At 40.3% G+C, this 13,755-nt stretch overlaps 1 protein-coding gene across 1 annotated transcript in view; it reads right to left on the bottom strand.

The window, feature by feature from the left end:
- HERC2 (HECT and RLD domain containing E3 ubiquitin protein ligase 2) overlaps positions 1-13,755 on the bottom strand; it is a 162,790-nt gene that overhangs the window by 78,958 nt on the left and 70,077 nt on the right. Inside the window, exons 39-47 of the mRNA XM_058427697.1 lie at positions 13,608-13,744; positions 12,951-13,049; positions 10,106-10,274; positions 9,883-10,008; positions 7,956-8,064; positions 7,710-7,849; positions 3,456-3,646; positions 2,625-2,730; positions 2,450-2,541 (exon numbers count right to left, since the gene is read on the bottom strand). Of these exons, the coding sequence (XP_058283680.1) occupies positions 2,450-2,541; positions 2,625-2,730; positions 3,456-3,646; positions 7,710-7,849; positions 7,956-8,064; positions 9,883-10,008; positions 10,106-10,274; positions 12,951-13,049; positions 13,608-13,744 (1,169 nt within the window). The remainder of the gene's footprint in view (positions 1-2,449; positions 2,542-2,624; positions 2,731-3,455; positions 3,647-7,709; positions 7,850-7,955; positions 8,065-9,882; positions 10,009-10,105; positions 10,275-12,950; positions 13,050-13,607; positions 13,745-13,755) is intronic.

Genomic DNA, 13,755 nt, shown 5'->3' on the forward strand with positions numbered 1-13,755 from the left:
AAAAAAAAAAAAAAAAAAAAAAAAAAAAAAAAAAGAGTACTTGTTAGAGGTGTGATTATGGTATCAGGGTTATATTTTGTTAAGCCCTGTTAGAGATGAATATTGAAGCAAGTGCTCCTGAAATAAGATCATGACTAGGACTTGCTGAGGCAGGGAAGTAAGGTGGGAGGAAGTGAAACATGACTGGCAAAATGTTGATAAATGTTGAAGCTGGGTGACAGGTTTGTGAGGATTCCAGCATACTTTCTATTTTTGTTTACATGTTAGAAAAAACCCGGCTGGGTGCAGTGCCTCATGCCTGTAAATCCCAGCACTTTGGGAGGCCAAGGTGGGCGGATCACCTGAGGTCAGGAGTTCGAGACCAGCCTGGCGAACATGACAAAACCCTGTCTCTATTAAAAATACAAAAATTAGCTGGGTGAGGTGGTGGGCACCTGTAATCCCAGCTACTCGGGAGGCTGCGGCAGGAGAATCACTTGAACCCAGGAGGTGGTGGTTGAGGTGAGCTGAGATCTGCCACTGCACTCCAGCCTGGGCGACAGAGTGAGACTCAGTCTCAAAAAAAAAGAAAAGAAAATTCCCACGACAAACTATTTGTACAGCAAAGGCCATGCTTAAGATGCAGTGGCTCCACAGGAATGATATAGTCTAGTTCTTTGGTCAGCTGGGGGCATGCAGGTTAGGTCAGGAGTTTTCCATTTACCTGCAATGCTTCGTATTTCTCATGTACATGACATACACTAAATATCACAGGATAAATGGTTTTGAATTAAAAATTTCTTGGATTAAAGATATCTTTTACGAATGCTAATCTATTGTTTATTTAATTACTTAGTTACTGGTTTGGCTAAAGTAAAAATATCCTCTGAACTATGTAAGGCACTCTACAGGCTGTATTCGGTTACATTGCAATAAGTTACCAGTAAAATGCATTAAAACTCAAGACTAATTTTTTCAGAAAAATTCATTATTATCTTTCATTTTTATAGTTTGCCAATTTCTTCAGTTATTAGCACCACTGGTATTGACTATAATGAATCAGTGTATTATGAAATAGTTCAATGACATTCCAGAATAAATTGTGACTTGTGAATGTACTACGTATTTCAAAATAGCTAAAAGTGAGGATTTTAAATGTTCTCACCACAAAAAAGTGATAAATATTTGAGGTGATGGATACATTATTTAGCATGATTTGATCATTCCGCAAAATACACATGTAACAAAACATCACATGTTCTCCAAAAATAAATACAAATTATTACAAATTACTATTTGTCAGTTAAAACTAAAATAAAACTTTTTAAAAAAATGAATGGTTAACTGCATTTAATAATTAAAAAATAAACTCATCAGTTATAAACTTTAAATGAATACAAAAATCCACTATTTGATATTTTTATCTGCTATCATTATAATTAGTCTACACAAGACAACAGTATAGGTAGTACAAAAATTTTTTTTCTGAGACAGAGTCTGGCTCTGCCGCCCAGGCTGGAGTGCTGGAGTGCTGGAGTGCAGTGGCGCGAACTCGGCTCACTGCAAGCTCTGCCTCCCGGGTTCACGCCATTCTCCTGCCTCACGCCATTCTCCTGCCTCAGCCTCCTGAGTAGCTGGGACTACAGGCACCCCCGCCACTATGCCCAGGTAATTTTTTGTATTTTTTTTTTTTTTTTTTTTTTTTTTTTTAGTAGAGACGGGGTTTCACTGTGTTAGCCAGGATGGTCTCGATCTTCTGATCTCGTGATCTGCCCACCTCGGCCTCCCAGAGTGCTGGGATTACAGGCGTGAGCCACCACACCCGGCCAACAAAAATATCTTAATTTGTCTTATTTTACATATATTTAATGTATGAAAAATCATGCTGGCATCCTATGTGGAAAGGTTTACTGAAAATTTGAGAGACAGAGAGAATCGCTGATCTGTAGTATGTGGGTACTGTTTAAAAGAACCTTCACTGATTCTTTCAAACTTTTCCAGAGATAAACTTAGACTCATTTTGAAAGTTGCCTTATTACCAAAAAATTGCCACTCCATGACAAGTTCAGCACTTGATGCCAATAGGTGTGACAGCAAAAAAGCAACTTCAGCATCACATATACGGTCAGGAAAACCACCAGAAACTAAGAGATATTTAATGAAAACCAAAGTGTTCAGATGCAATCAGCAACCTGTACTGCCTGATGACAACTTTTGCTAGGAGGACTTACCAAGTATACCTCTGCTACCGAAGAGAGTGAGAATGAAATTTATTTTGTTTCTTTTTCAAGCTGATATGATAAGCAGCAAATTCAATAAGTTGTATCTTTTAAAGTGTCAAAATTTAAAACAGATAAAACCAATTATTTAAAGGGGGAAAAACTGGGCTCAATGCTAGTATAGAAATGGCCAAGTCACCTCCCTTGTCATCTGTAAATCATCCAAATGGAACACTAGCAGAGCTACTTACCTCTGTGCAGTCATTCAGAAGGGGCACTGTAGTGTCAGAAGGGTTAATATTAATTGTCTTTAGTTCAATAAGGTTATTCAGGGAATTTCCACCTAGGAAAAAAATGGGTAAAGAATCAAACAATGGCGTTTTTATTATAGAAGGTACTTCTTTTTAGGTAAACTAACTGAATTACCTGACACTACAACCAGGGATGGCATGTAGCTACTGTCAGCAGGATCTACGATCATTTTTAATCTATGAACAAGAACATCTGGGAAAATCTCCAAACGAATCCAGTGCTTTAGAAAAACAAGGACAAAAACCACATTCTCAGTTAGCAAAATTCAGCTATATTTTAGCTACTACAATAGTATCATTGAAGCTTGAATCTACATGAGATTTTTTCAATATAAAATGTAGCATGAGAGACAATTTTCCCTTACCCTGGCAGCAACAAGAATATTCTACCCCATTCTTTGATCGTTAGAGAAAAGTCTCACTCTAAGCCCCAGAAACCATGTATCTATATACTCCTGGGCTAGGGTGGTCCTTTTACCCACCAAGTGAGTGAAAGAAAACACTAGAGTCGAGATGGAGAAAGGCCCTGTCCTAAAGTCTGACCTGTGTGCCCACAAGGTGCCCCCACGCGTTGGTGTAATGACAACAGCACTCCAATGTGCAACACAAATTTGCTAGACTATACTAGAAAAACTTCTAACCAGAAGCAAATCTGAATTCATATATTTTATGCAGGAGAGGAGGAAAAAAAGCCTGACCACATCCTCTATCAAGTGGTCGGTTAGAAAAAATCTATTACTCATATTGTTTAAAATCTCTGACAGTAAAATTGGATGGTATATAACTCTGTAACTTTGAAATAACTTATAAATTAAAACATAACGTGAGTACTGACAGGTGCTATCAGCAAAACTCTGCAGGCTGCTCAAAGTTCATTTTGAAAATGTACAAGGCAAAACCATCTGTGTGAAAGTGCCCGCTGCTGTGCCCTATCAGACGTTACTACCTTTCCTTGCGACCCCGATGACTGCCAGCAGGGCTCGCTGCCGTCAATGAGACGGGATGCCTGGTTCACGGAGGACGACACGTTCAGACTCTTCACCATGCGGGACCAGCTGTCCAGCAGCATGCCTGGCTGGCTGCTGTGGCAACGCTTCAGCTGTTTTCCAGAACGGCCACAAAATACCGCAGACTGACCTATTTCGTGATGGTCAAAAAGAGAATTAACCCTTGCTGAACTGGGGAGAAACATCCTGATCAAGAATATTACATAGTAAGGAGCTTCTTAAAGAAAAATAGAAAGCTTCAAACTGAAAGGAGTTAATAAATGCCACAAATGGCTTCCCTAGTCAAGATATAATTACGCCAATTTCTGAGATGAAGTCCACATAACGCTATGATTTATTCTACTAAAATCTCCCAGGGAACGACATTCCAAACAAAATAAGCTGTGGGAAAAGTTCAATAACAGCACTCACAAAAACCATTCTTATTAAAAATGCTTTTATAAATACAAGGCAAGAAGTAAATTGTAAAGTGCTTCCACTTCCATTAATGGCAAATCTGGAATTCACTGGCATTCCCCATCGAGGACAACTAGTAAAGCCAGACAAAACACTCAAAAATGCTCTTCAAACTATGAAAAAGAAATCCTCTTTAAACTATCAGAATTCAGGAGATAATAAAGAATTACAAGGTCAGAACCGCAGGAAGACCCGAGGCAAATGGAGGTGTCAAGATGATGCACACCACGGATCAGAGGCTGCTGTTCCCTGATGGCATCGCCAGGTTCCAAGCAAAGTCCCTGAGATGACACATAGCATTTCGAGAGCCTCATAAAGGGAAGGGAAAGGAATGGGTCCAGAAAGACCAGGAAGGCTGAGGATGCTACAGAAATACAACCCACACTTGGAACCCCAACAGGAAATACCCCAAAAGTCAGAGTGAACTATGAAGGGTCTTTGGGTTTCCCTTTTTTTTTTTTTTTTTTTCAACAGATTGCAGCTCAGCATAAAATCATCTCAATCAATGAATGCTGATTAAGGTGAGCCCAGATAGTCACTAACCTTTACCAAGTACCTCGCAGAACAACCCTCTCTCCTCCATTCCTTGGAGAACAATAACATCTTAGCCTCAAATTGAGTAAAGAAATAATTTTTTAAATACAATGTCCAGTACATAATGACACATGAAGAGGCAAGAAAACGTGACTAAAAATTACCAGAAATGATAGGATAGAAACAGACCCACAGAGGCTCCATGTATTGGAGTCAGAAGACACAGACTTTAATATAATAACTATGCTTACTGTGTTCAAAAAGATAATATTTCAGCAGAGAACCGAAAACTACTGAAAATAAAATACAAAGACTAGAACTGATAAATCCAATAATTAAAATTAAGAACTTAACGAGTAAGTTTAGAACACACTGAACTCAGCTGAACAGAAAGTAAAAATATCTGGAATGAAGAACTGAGGAGCAAAAGTTTAGAAAACATAACAAGAAGGTAAAAGATCTGCAGGACAGAGGTTAGGCCTAACACAAGTGAAAGAAGAGTCCCCCCAAAAAGATAGAAAAGAGAATAGAGCAGAGGCAACATGTGAAGAAATACTGAAAGACAGAATTTTCCAAAACAGACAACAGATACCATGCCCCAGAAGCCCTACCAACCCCAAGACAGATAAACATCTCCATGCACATGTAAAACCTGTGCAAGATGAAAACAAAAAGACTCTCTGAAAAGCAGACGAAGGAAAACTAAAACGAACCACAATTACATTTCCATCCAACTTCAGGAGAAATAATATAAACCAAATTGCAATGGAATACTATTTTTAAAGTGCTGAAAGAAAACACCTAGCAAAAAGACTTTTCAAAAATAAAGGAGAAATAAAGACATTTTTAGATATACAAAAATAGATAATTTGTAACCAACAAAGACACATTTTTAGAAATATTAAGGGGCATTTTCAGGCAGGAGAAAAACAGTATAGATGGAAAATTAAAGAGGAAGAAAAAAGTGGAGAAAAATTACAAAGTATGCAGAAAAATCTAAATGAATATTGACTACATACCCTGCATGTATTGTTTGATCCTTTGACTTTTTGAGACGTAGTCTTGTTCTGTCGCCCAGGCTGGAGTGCAGTGGCACGATCTCGGCTCACTGCAAGCTCCGCCTCCCGGGTTCACGCCATTCTCCCGCCTCAGCCTCCGAGGTTGCTGGGACTACAGGCGCCCGCCACCACACCCGGCTATTTTTTTGTATTTTTAGTAGAGACGGGGTTTCGCCGTGTTAGCCAGGATGGTCTTGATCTCCTGACCTCGTGATCCACCTGCCTCGGCCTCCCAAAGTGCTGGGATTACAGGCGTGGATCATGAGGTCAGGAGATCGAGACCATCCTGGCTAACATGGTGAAACCCTGTCTCTACTAAAAATACAAAAAATTAGCCAGGCATGGTGGCGGGCACCTGTAATCCTAGCTACTCGGGAGGCTGAGGCAGGAGAATGGCATGAACCTGGGTGGCAGAGTTTGCAGTGAGCCGAGACTGCGCCACTGCACTCCAGCCTGGGCGACAGAGCGAGACTCCGTCTCACAAAAAAAAAAAAAAAAAAAAAAAAAAAAAACAGGCATGAGCCACTGCGCCTGGCCGATCCTTTGACATTTCTTGAAACTTGTGTTTGAGCATATGACCCACTTAGCATATGACCGGATTTTATGAACATTTTCTGTGTGCATAAAAGAATGTCTTCTATAGTTCTGTTAGATATGTATTTGTATAAAATGTATAAAATTTTGGCTGGACACAGTGGCTCATGCACGTAACCCCAGCACTTTGGGAGACTGAGGTGGGTGGATCACCTGAGGTCAGGAGTTCAGGAGCAGCCTCGCCAACATGGTGAAATCTTACCTCTACTAAAAATACAAAAATTAGCCAGGTGTGGTGGCAGGAGCCTGTAATCCCAGCTACTCGGGAGGCTGATGCAGGAGAATCGCTTGAGCCTGGAAGGTGTTGGTAGCAGTGAGCCAGGATCACGCCACTACACTCCAGCCTGGGTGACAGAGTGAGACTCCGTCTCAAAAAAAAAATAAATAAATAAAAAATAATAATAATAATTAAAATATGTTAAGAACATATAAATCAGAATGAAGATAAATGATGTTAAAGAGAACTAAGGTCTTTGTATTGTTTAGGAGGAGAATATATTAAATAATAATAGATTTAAATGAGTCAAAAATAGATGTTATAATTAATATCTTCAGTAACTACTAAAACTAAAAATGTATATAACATATACATTCCTTATAGACAGAGTGAGACTCTGTCTCAAAAAAAAAAATAATAAAAAAAAAATAGAAAAGTTAGCTGAGCATGGTGGCAAAGGCCTGTAATCCCAGCCACTCAGGAGGATGAGACAGGAGAATTGCTTGAACCCAGGAGGCGGAAGTTGCAGTGAGCCAAGATCGCGCTACTGCACTCCAGCCTGGGTGACAGAGTGAGACTCTGTCTCACAAAGAAAAAAAGTGATATATGCATACAGTGGAATATTATTCAGCCATTAAAAAGGATGACGTTCTGACACATGCTACAATACAGATGAAGCTTGAAGACATTATGCTAAACACGAAAGGATAAATCTTACATGGTTCCATCTAGATGAGGTATCTGGAGTGGTCATATTCATAGAGACCAAAGTTAGATTCAAGGTTACCAGGGCTGGGGTAAGGGGAAGTAGGGCAGTTAAACCGCTTAATGGATACAGAGTTTCCGATCGGAGTGGTGAAAAGTTTGGTAAGAGACAGTTGTGATGGTTGTGCAACACTGTACTTAAGGTACTTAATACCCTGAATTATAAACTTAGAAAATGATTAAGTGGCTAATTTTAAGTTATATATATTTTGCCACAATGAAAAATATAATAAAAGGTATATAAATTTAAAAACTCACTTTCCATCTAACCAATTCCACATGCCATGCAACTAAACACTTACTGTTTCTTGAGATTCTTTTAATGTTTCTTTATGGAAAAACAAGCAAACAAGCCTAGTTATTCTAATTCTTCCCTGATACCCCATCCTGATTTTTTTAAAAAGCCAGCCAGTCATCAGTGGGTAGGACCGTCACTTCCGTCCCACTGTACTCACTCTACAGAATTACCGTATACATAGGAACCTTAAAATAACAAATTCCAATACACTGTGGTCCACAGTATTTCATTAATATTTGGTGGAAGAGAGAATATAAATATTCTGCCATACCTGGTTCATTTATTCTGCCAAATGTATGCCTGGTATTGTGTTTTTTGGTCTTGAAACACGTTTCACAAAAATCAAAGTCATCACAGTTTCTGCATTTGAATCTGGATCCATTGATAGGAAACATCTGACATCCATCACACCTATTTGTAAAATAGCAACTGAGTTAAGAAAGGTCATTTATTAAACTTAATTCAACAGAAAACCATTCATCCCAAAGCAAATCTAGCAATCATAAAAATAACTCACGTAACCCCAGGATGAATACTGGGCACCAACTCCATTTCTGATAGCAACCCAGTCCAGTGAGACTGCTGGGGAAAGTCGACAATGATATCTTTTCCATTGGCACTGAAAGCTAGGACAGAACAGAAATCACCTGATCCATCTTCCTCTTCACCAATAAAAACCTGAGCTTAAAACTGCACCTAGCCATGTCATAGTACATTGTAGTTATTTGTTTTTTACAAAGAGTCTATCTTTTAGAGATAGGTACTAAAAAACTTATGGATGAAATAATACATGATGTCAGCGACTGGTTTCAAAATAATCACAAGAAGGGAGCATGAATAATTTTGGCCATGAGGTGACAATCGTTAAAGCCAGGTAATGAGCACGTGGAGGTTCATTGTAAACTACATTCCTTACTTTTGCATTAGGTTTAAAATAGGACATTTTGGTTTTTAATTACGCCAGGTCAACAATCCCATATAATACCTTTGGTATCTCAGGGAATAAAAACCACATTAATAACGTGAAGACTTCTTTTGTCCTTTGATAAGAGCAACGTGTCACTCAAAACAAAGAAACCAAATTCTTATTTTTAAAATTTGTCTTGTTTTGATTTGCAAATATTTTAACAATCTCTTAAGCAAAGAAAAATGTTTAAAGTAAAATATTAAATAATCCATTTGTTCTTATGTAACATGAGACGCTCTAAGAACCTCTCACCACTGGAGAACCACCACCAACTGTGGCCATTTTCTAAGCGATTTGATGAAAAGAGAGGCTTCCACAAGGTTCAAATGAACAAACAATCTCTTTATGGCATCAAGAGTTTTTAAAACTATACTTATTTCTCATGCAACTGTTAAAATGGACATAGTATACCTTTCAAAGTGTGCCACAGATTTGATTTGGAATCTCAATAGTATCATATTAAATATAATCTGAGAATTGTTTCCAGTTCCTAATTCCCAGCATTAGCACATTTCCATTTCTTAAATTCAGTCCTAAATTTTTATACAGCATGAAAAAGAGAGCCAGGCGTGGTGGCTCACGCCTGTAATCCCAACACTTTGGGAGGCCAAGGCGGGCAGATCAATCAGATCAATAGGTAAGGAGTTCGAGACCAGCCTGGCCAGCATGGTGAAACCCCATCTCTACGAAAAATACAAAAATTATCCAGGCATGGTGGTGGGCACCTGTAATCCCAGCTACTCTGGAGGCTGAGACCGGAGAATTGATTAAACCCGGGGGCGGAGGTTGCAGTGAGCCGAGATGGCACCACTGCACTCCAGCCTGGCCATGGGAGGAGAAAGAAAAAGCAGTCCTGACAGTCAGGAGCTGGCCTGTTAATGTCAATGTTAGGCCATTTCACAGAACTGACAGGACAAGTTTACAGAACACGAACATCAGATAAGGCCACTCTGTGACTGATGAATCAAGGCACAACCAAAACCCCTCCTTAACCATGTGTGATTAAAGTCGAGTCTAATCCAAACCACAAACAACCACACAGTCCCCTATCCTGGTGATATGAATGACTGCTTCCTTACCAATCATGATGTTAGCATGGCTCCATTCTTTCTGCCTGCTAGGTAAATTTATTAAGACATCCTGCCTTAGAATTACCCCTGCTTTCTCGACCCCTCCCCCAAATACCCAACATAAACTTCATTAGTCCTCGCTCATTCCCTCTGATGGAGCCCCCCATTCCCCAAGGTGTGTGTTCTCCTGTACTGCAATGAGTTAATATTAATAAATCTGATTGTTTCACTGCAGGTGAGTTCCTCTGTGGCCTTTGGCAGAAGGCACTGACAAGCAAAGGAACACTCTATCTCTTTCTTCACACTTGTTTTCTTTTTTGTGTGCTTGAACAAAAAGAAATACTAAGTACACATGCGTTAATGAAAAGTTAACACCAGGAATTTTATTATCACCCAGATAATATTACCTTTCACAACCCCCACACTCTGATGAGTCACAGATCCCCATTTGTATTTTGGTGTGGTGACAGAGGCTTTGACCCGCACTTTATCACCAATCTTGATGTGAGAAGAAGAACTTGGTGGAGGATAGCCTACAGATTTCAATAACAAATCATTATAATCAGTATCCATTTATGGGAATTCTGTCTCTAAGAAAAAGCAAAAGTACTGAACAAAGAATGTGCTCACCTATAAGTTCCACATGAATGTACCTAACCCAGTAGGTGCCCCCTTTTTGCTGCCAGTCACACTGCACATTGAGATCATGCAATCCATCTCTGTCCAGCTTGATGACTTTGCCAACATCACCTTCGCACACTTCTTCGTATGCTCGGCAGCATCTAACCATCATTCCCACCTAGAATTAAAATGAAATTGGAGATCCAGTCCACCATGTACACAGGTCAAATGAGTCATGGTAAGTAGTATTACTCTACTCTTAATAAAGAATTCTGACCAGGCACGGTGGCTCACGTCTGTAATCCTAGCGCTTTGGGAGGCTGAGGCGGGAGGATCGCTTGAGCTCAAGTGTTTGAGACAAACCTGGGCAACATGGTGAAACCCCACTTCTACCAAAAATACAAAAATTAGCCAGATGTGGTGGTGCATGGCTGTGGTCCCAGCTACTCGGGAGACTGAGTTGAGAGGATTGCTTGAGCCTAGAAGGTGGAGGTTACAATGAGCCAAGATCACGCCACTGAACTTCAGCCTGAGTGACAAAGTGAGACCCCATCTCAAAAAAAAAAAAAAAAAAAAAAAAGAATTTCATCTAGCACTCAGAGTGCATTCTAAGTATTATTTAATGCTAAAGGGAACAGAAACTCTTTAGAACACTGTCTGGCTTTGTGTCTCAGGCAGGAAATATACAGGAAGAGCCTGGATCAACTTGTGTCATAAAGGAAGGGAGCTTTCAAAGATTACTGGGTTCACTCAAAAGGATTCCCTGATCATCAAAAACGTAACAGTGGAAACATCACACCCTAAAAGCCAATGGATTGGTCATCATGATAATAAGGAAAACAAAGCTTCCTGGTCATCTTTATACATATCAGAACACCAATGCATCATTCTGAAAACTGACAAAGTCTCTCTGTATTATCAAGAGTAACCAAGATTAATAACAAAGCTTTTTTTCACAGAAGAGAATTCCGGCTAACAAACTCAGAAAAGATGAAGTTAGAAAATCACTATGGTGCAGCCCCTAATGATAGGTCTAGGTGATGACACTAATGCCTACTGGAGCTATGAGATGGACAATTAATACAGAATGTCATCAAGGAAGGAGCAGGCTGACAAGACCCAACCCACCCAAACCTGCTTGCCTGTTGAGATGGGGCTGGAGGGAGTACATGCCTACGAAGCTTCCTGCCTGAGATTCAGCCTGGTCCAATCACCCTCCAACCCTAACTCCTACTGTATTGGAGAAACAGGGAGAGAGGAAGATGGTAGCCACAAGGAAGCCACCACCAAATGCGGACTGTAAGACATTTGGAGGACATGGTTTCAGCCACAAATAAATAGCATGAAAGGAGAGGATGGGGGAAGGAGGGTTATTATGAATGTTTGTGTCCCCCCCAAAATTCATGAAGTCCCAACTCCTAATGTGGCAGTATTAGGAGAAGGGGCCTCTAAGGAAGTCATTAAGGTAAAATCATGTCATAAGAGTGGGGCTCTGACACAACAGGATTAAGATCTTTATAAGAAGAGACTCCAGGATGGGCATGGTGGCTCACGCCTATAATCCCAGCACTTTGAGAGGCCAAGGCAGGCGGATCACCTGAGGTCAGGAGTTCGAGACCAGCCTGACCAAAATGGAGAAACCCTGTCTCTACTAAAAATATAAAATTAACCAGGCATGTGGTACATGTCTGTAATCCCAGCTACTCGGGAGGCGGAGGCAGGAGAATCGCTTGAACCCGGCAGGCAGAGGCTGTGGTGAGCTGAGATCATGCCACTGGCACTCCAGCCTGGGCGACAGAGTGAGACTCTGTTTCAAAAAAAAAAAAAAGGCAGCCACCTACAAGCCAGGAAGAGGGCCATCACCAGAAACCAGCTTGATCTTGGATTTCCAGCCTCCAGAACCATGAGAAATAAATGTCTGTTGTTGAAGCTGCCAGTCTATGGTACTGTGTTATAGCCAACTGAGCTAAGACAAGGGGGAACCACTCTAGGTTGAAATAGACTTCAACGATCCATCAACCAAATGTAGATAAGGCATACAATCTTGGTTGTATCCAAGTTCAAAAACTAACCATTAAAGCCATTTGAGAAAACTGGAAAACTACAAGCAAGCATTAGATATGAGATGATATTAAGGAATTATTATTTATTTTGTTAGGTAATGCTGGTAAACAGAAATGTCATTATGTTAAGATTCTTTATTAGTGATACACACTGACATACATACAGGTGAAATGAGATGATTTGGGGGATTTTCTCTAAAATATACTAAAACAAGAGAATTAGGACAAGAAATGATTTAAAGTAGATAAAGGACTATATAAAACATAATTAGATTTTTTAAATTTGATGGCAATGAGAATTACATAAGAAAAACAAGGAAAGGTATGTAGGAAATGTCACAAGTGGGACTAGCAGAAAACAGCCATCTCTGTGCCATGTCCACTGTGGACAGGCCACTTGTGCTCTCCGGCTGCTCCTGAGCCCATCTGCCCCTCTGTCCTCTGGCTCCACTAGGGCAGCCACAGCAGCCTCTGTCTGGGTGCCCATCCTGCTGAGCCACCCTTCCCACCCTGTAGGCTTTGCACCCATCTCACCTTCTCATTGCAGCCCCCTATCCCTGGAATGTGCCCTCACTCCCACCCCTTTACTGTAGTCTGCTCTTTCTCATTCCAGGGTACACAGCACCTTCTAGTGTACCATGAGCTCACTGGTCAGGTATGTCTTCCAGCACCAGAAGGCAGGCTCCCTGAGGGCAGGGGCCTCTGTCCACTGATGTTTGGCATATAGGACATACTCAAATATTTGCTGAGTGAAAAACGGATCAAGGCTCCAGCTTAAGACAATTACTCACCTGAATATTCTCTCTCACATACACAGCATAATCATCATTACTCAAGAAATCAGCTCGTTTTTTGTAGGTCTGGCTCTCCGTCACAACAGCACCAGTAGACTACAAGAAATAAATACATTCAAAGAAAAAAAAAAAGAACTCGATAAACCTACTCAAAAAGAAATAAGTCTGTGAAATCTATAATATTAAAAAGTAGAGGATGAAATCCTTTATTTTCCCTATAAAAATCTTCATTTAAAAAAGACTAATAGCAGTAGCATAGTAGGCAGGAATGAATTTCAAAAGCTACAAGTATACAAAATTTCTAAGGCACTTCCAAATTAATCCTATGAATAATTTACTCAGGTCAGAAACTGATGTGTCAAAACATGGTATTTTAATAAAATATCTTCTAATGGCTACCAAAGATCATTAGATGTTTGAACAAGGGTCTGTTCTAAAGCTAAAAATAATTATGATATAGAAACCCAATCATCTCTTTAGTAGTGAAACACAGCTTTGTTCCGTGCCCGGCAATACCATAGGTTGGTTTTATGGAACAGTCCACAGTAGATAAAGTTAGTTCTTACAAGGGACAGAGAAAGCCAAGCTGTAAGACTGTCAGAGCGCTAGACAGACAGCGGCCCAGGTGCGGGCAGTCACACAGGAGGCACTGACCGTGGAGTAGGCGGCATCATCCATGTCCTCCACCACCTCCTCGTCAGAATACTCGTCAGACACTGTGTCTGCATCTGAGAGCTCCGTGACCTGGACGTCAGAGTGGTCCAGCAGCCACCCGACCAAGGCTTCCACACCTAAGAGAGGC

The sequence above is a fragment of the Hylobates moloch genome, unplaced genomic scaffold (assembly GCF_009828535.3).
Source record: "Hylobates moloch isolate HMO894 unplaced genomic scaffold, HMol_V3 SCAFFOLD_14, whole genome shotgun sequence".
Lineage (NCBI taxonomy): Eukaryota > Metazoa > Chordata > Mammalia > Primates > Hylobatidae > Hylobates > Hylobates moloch.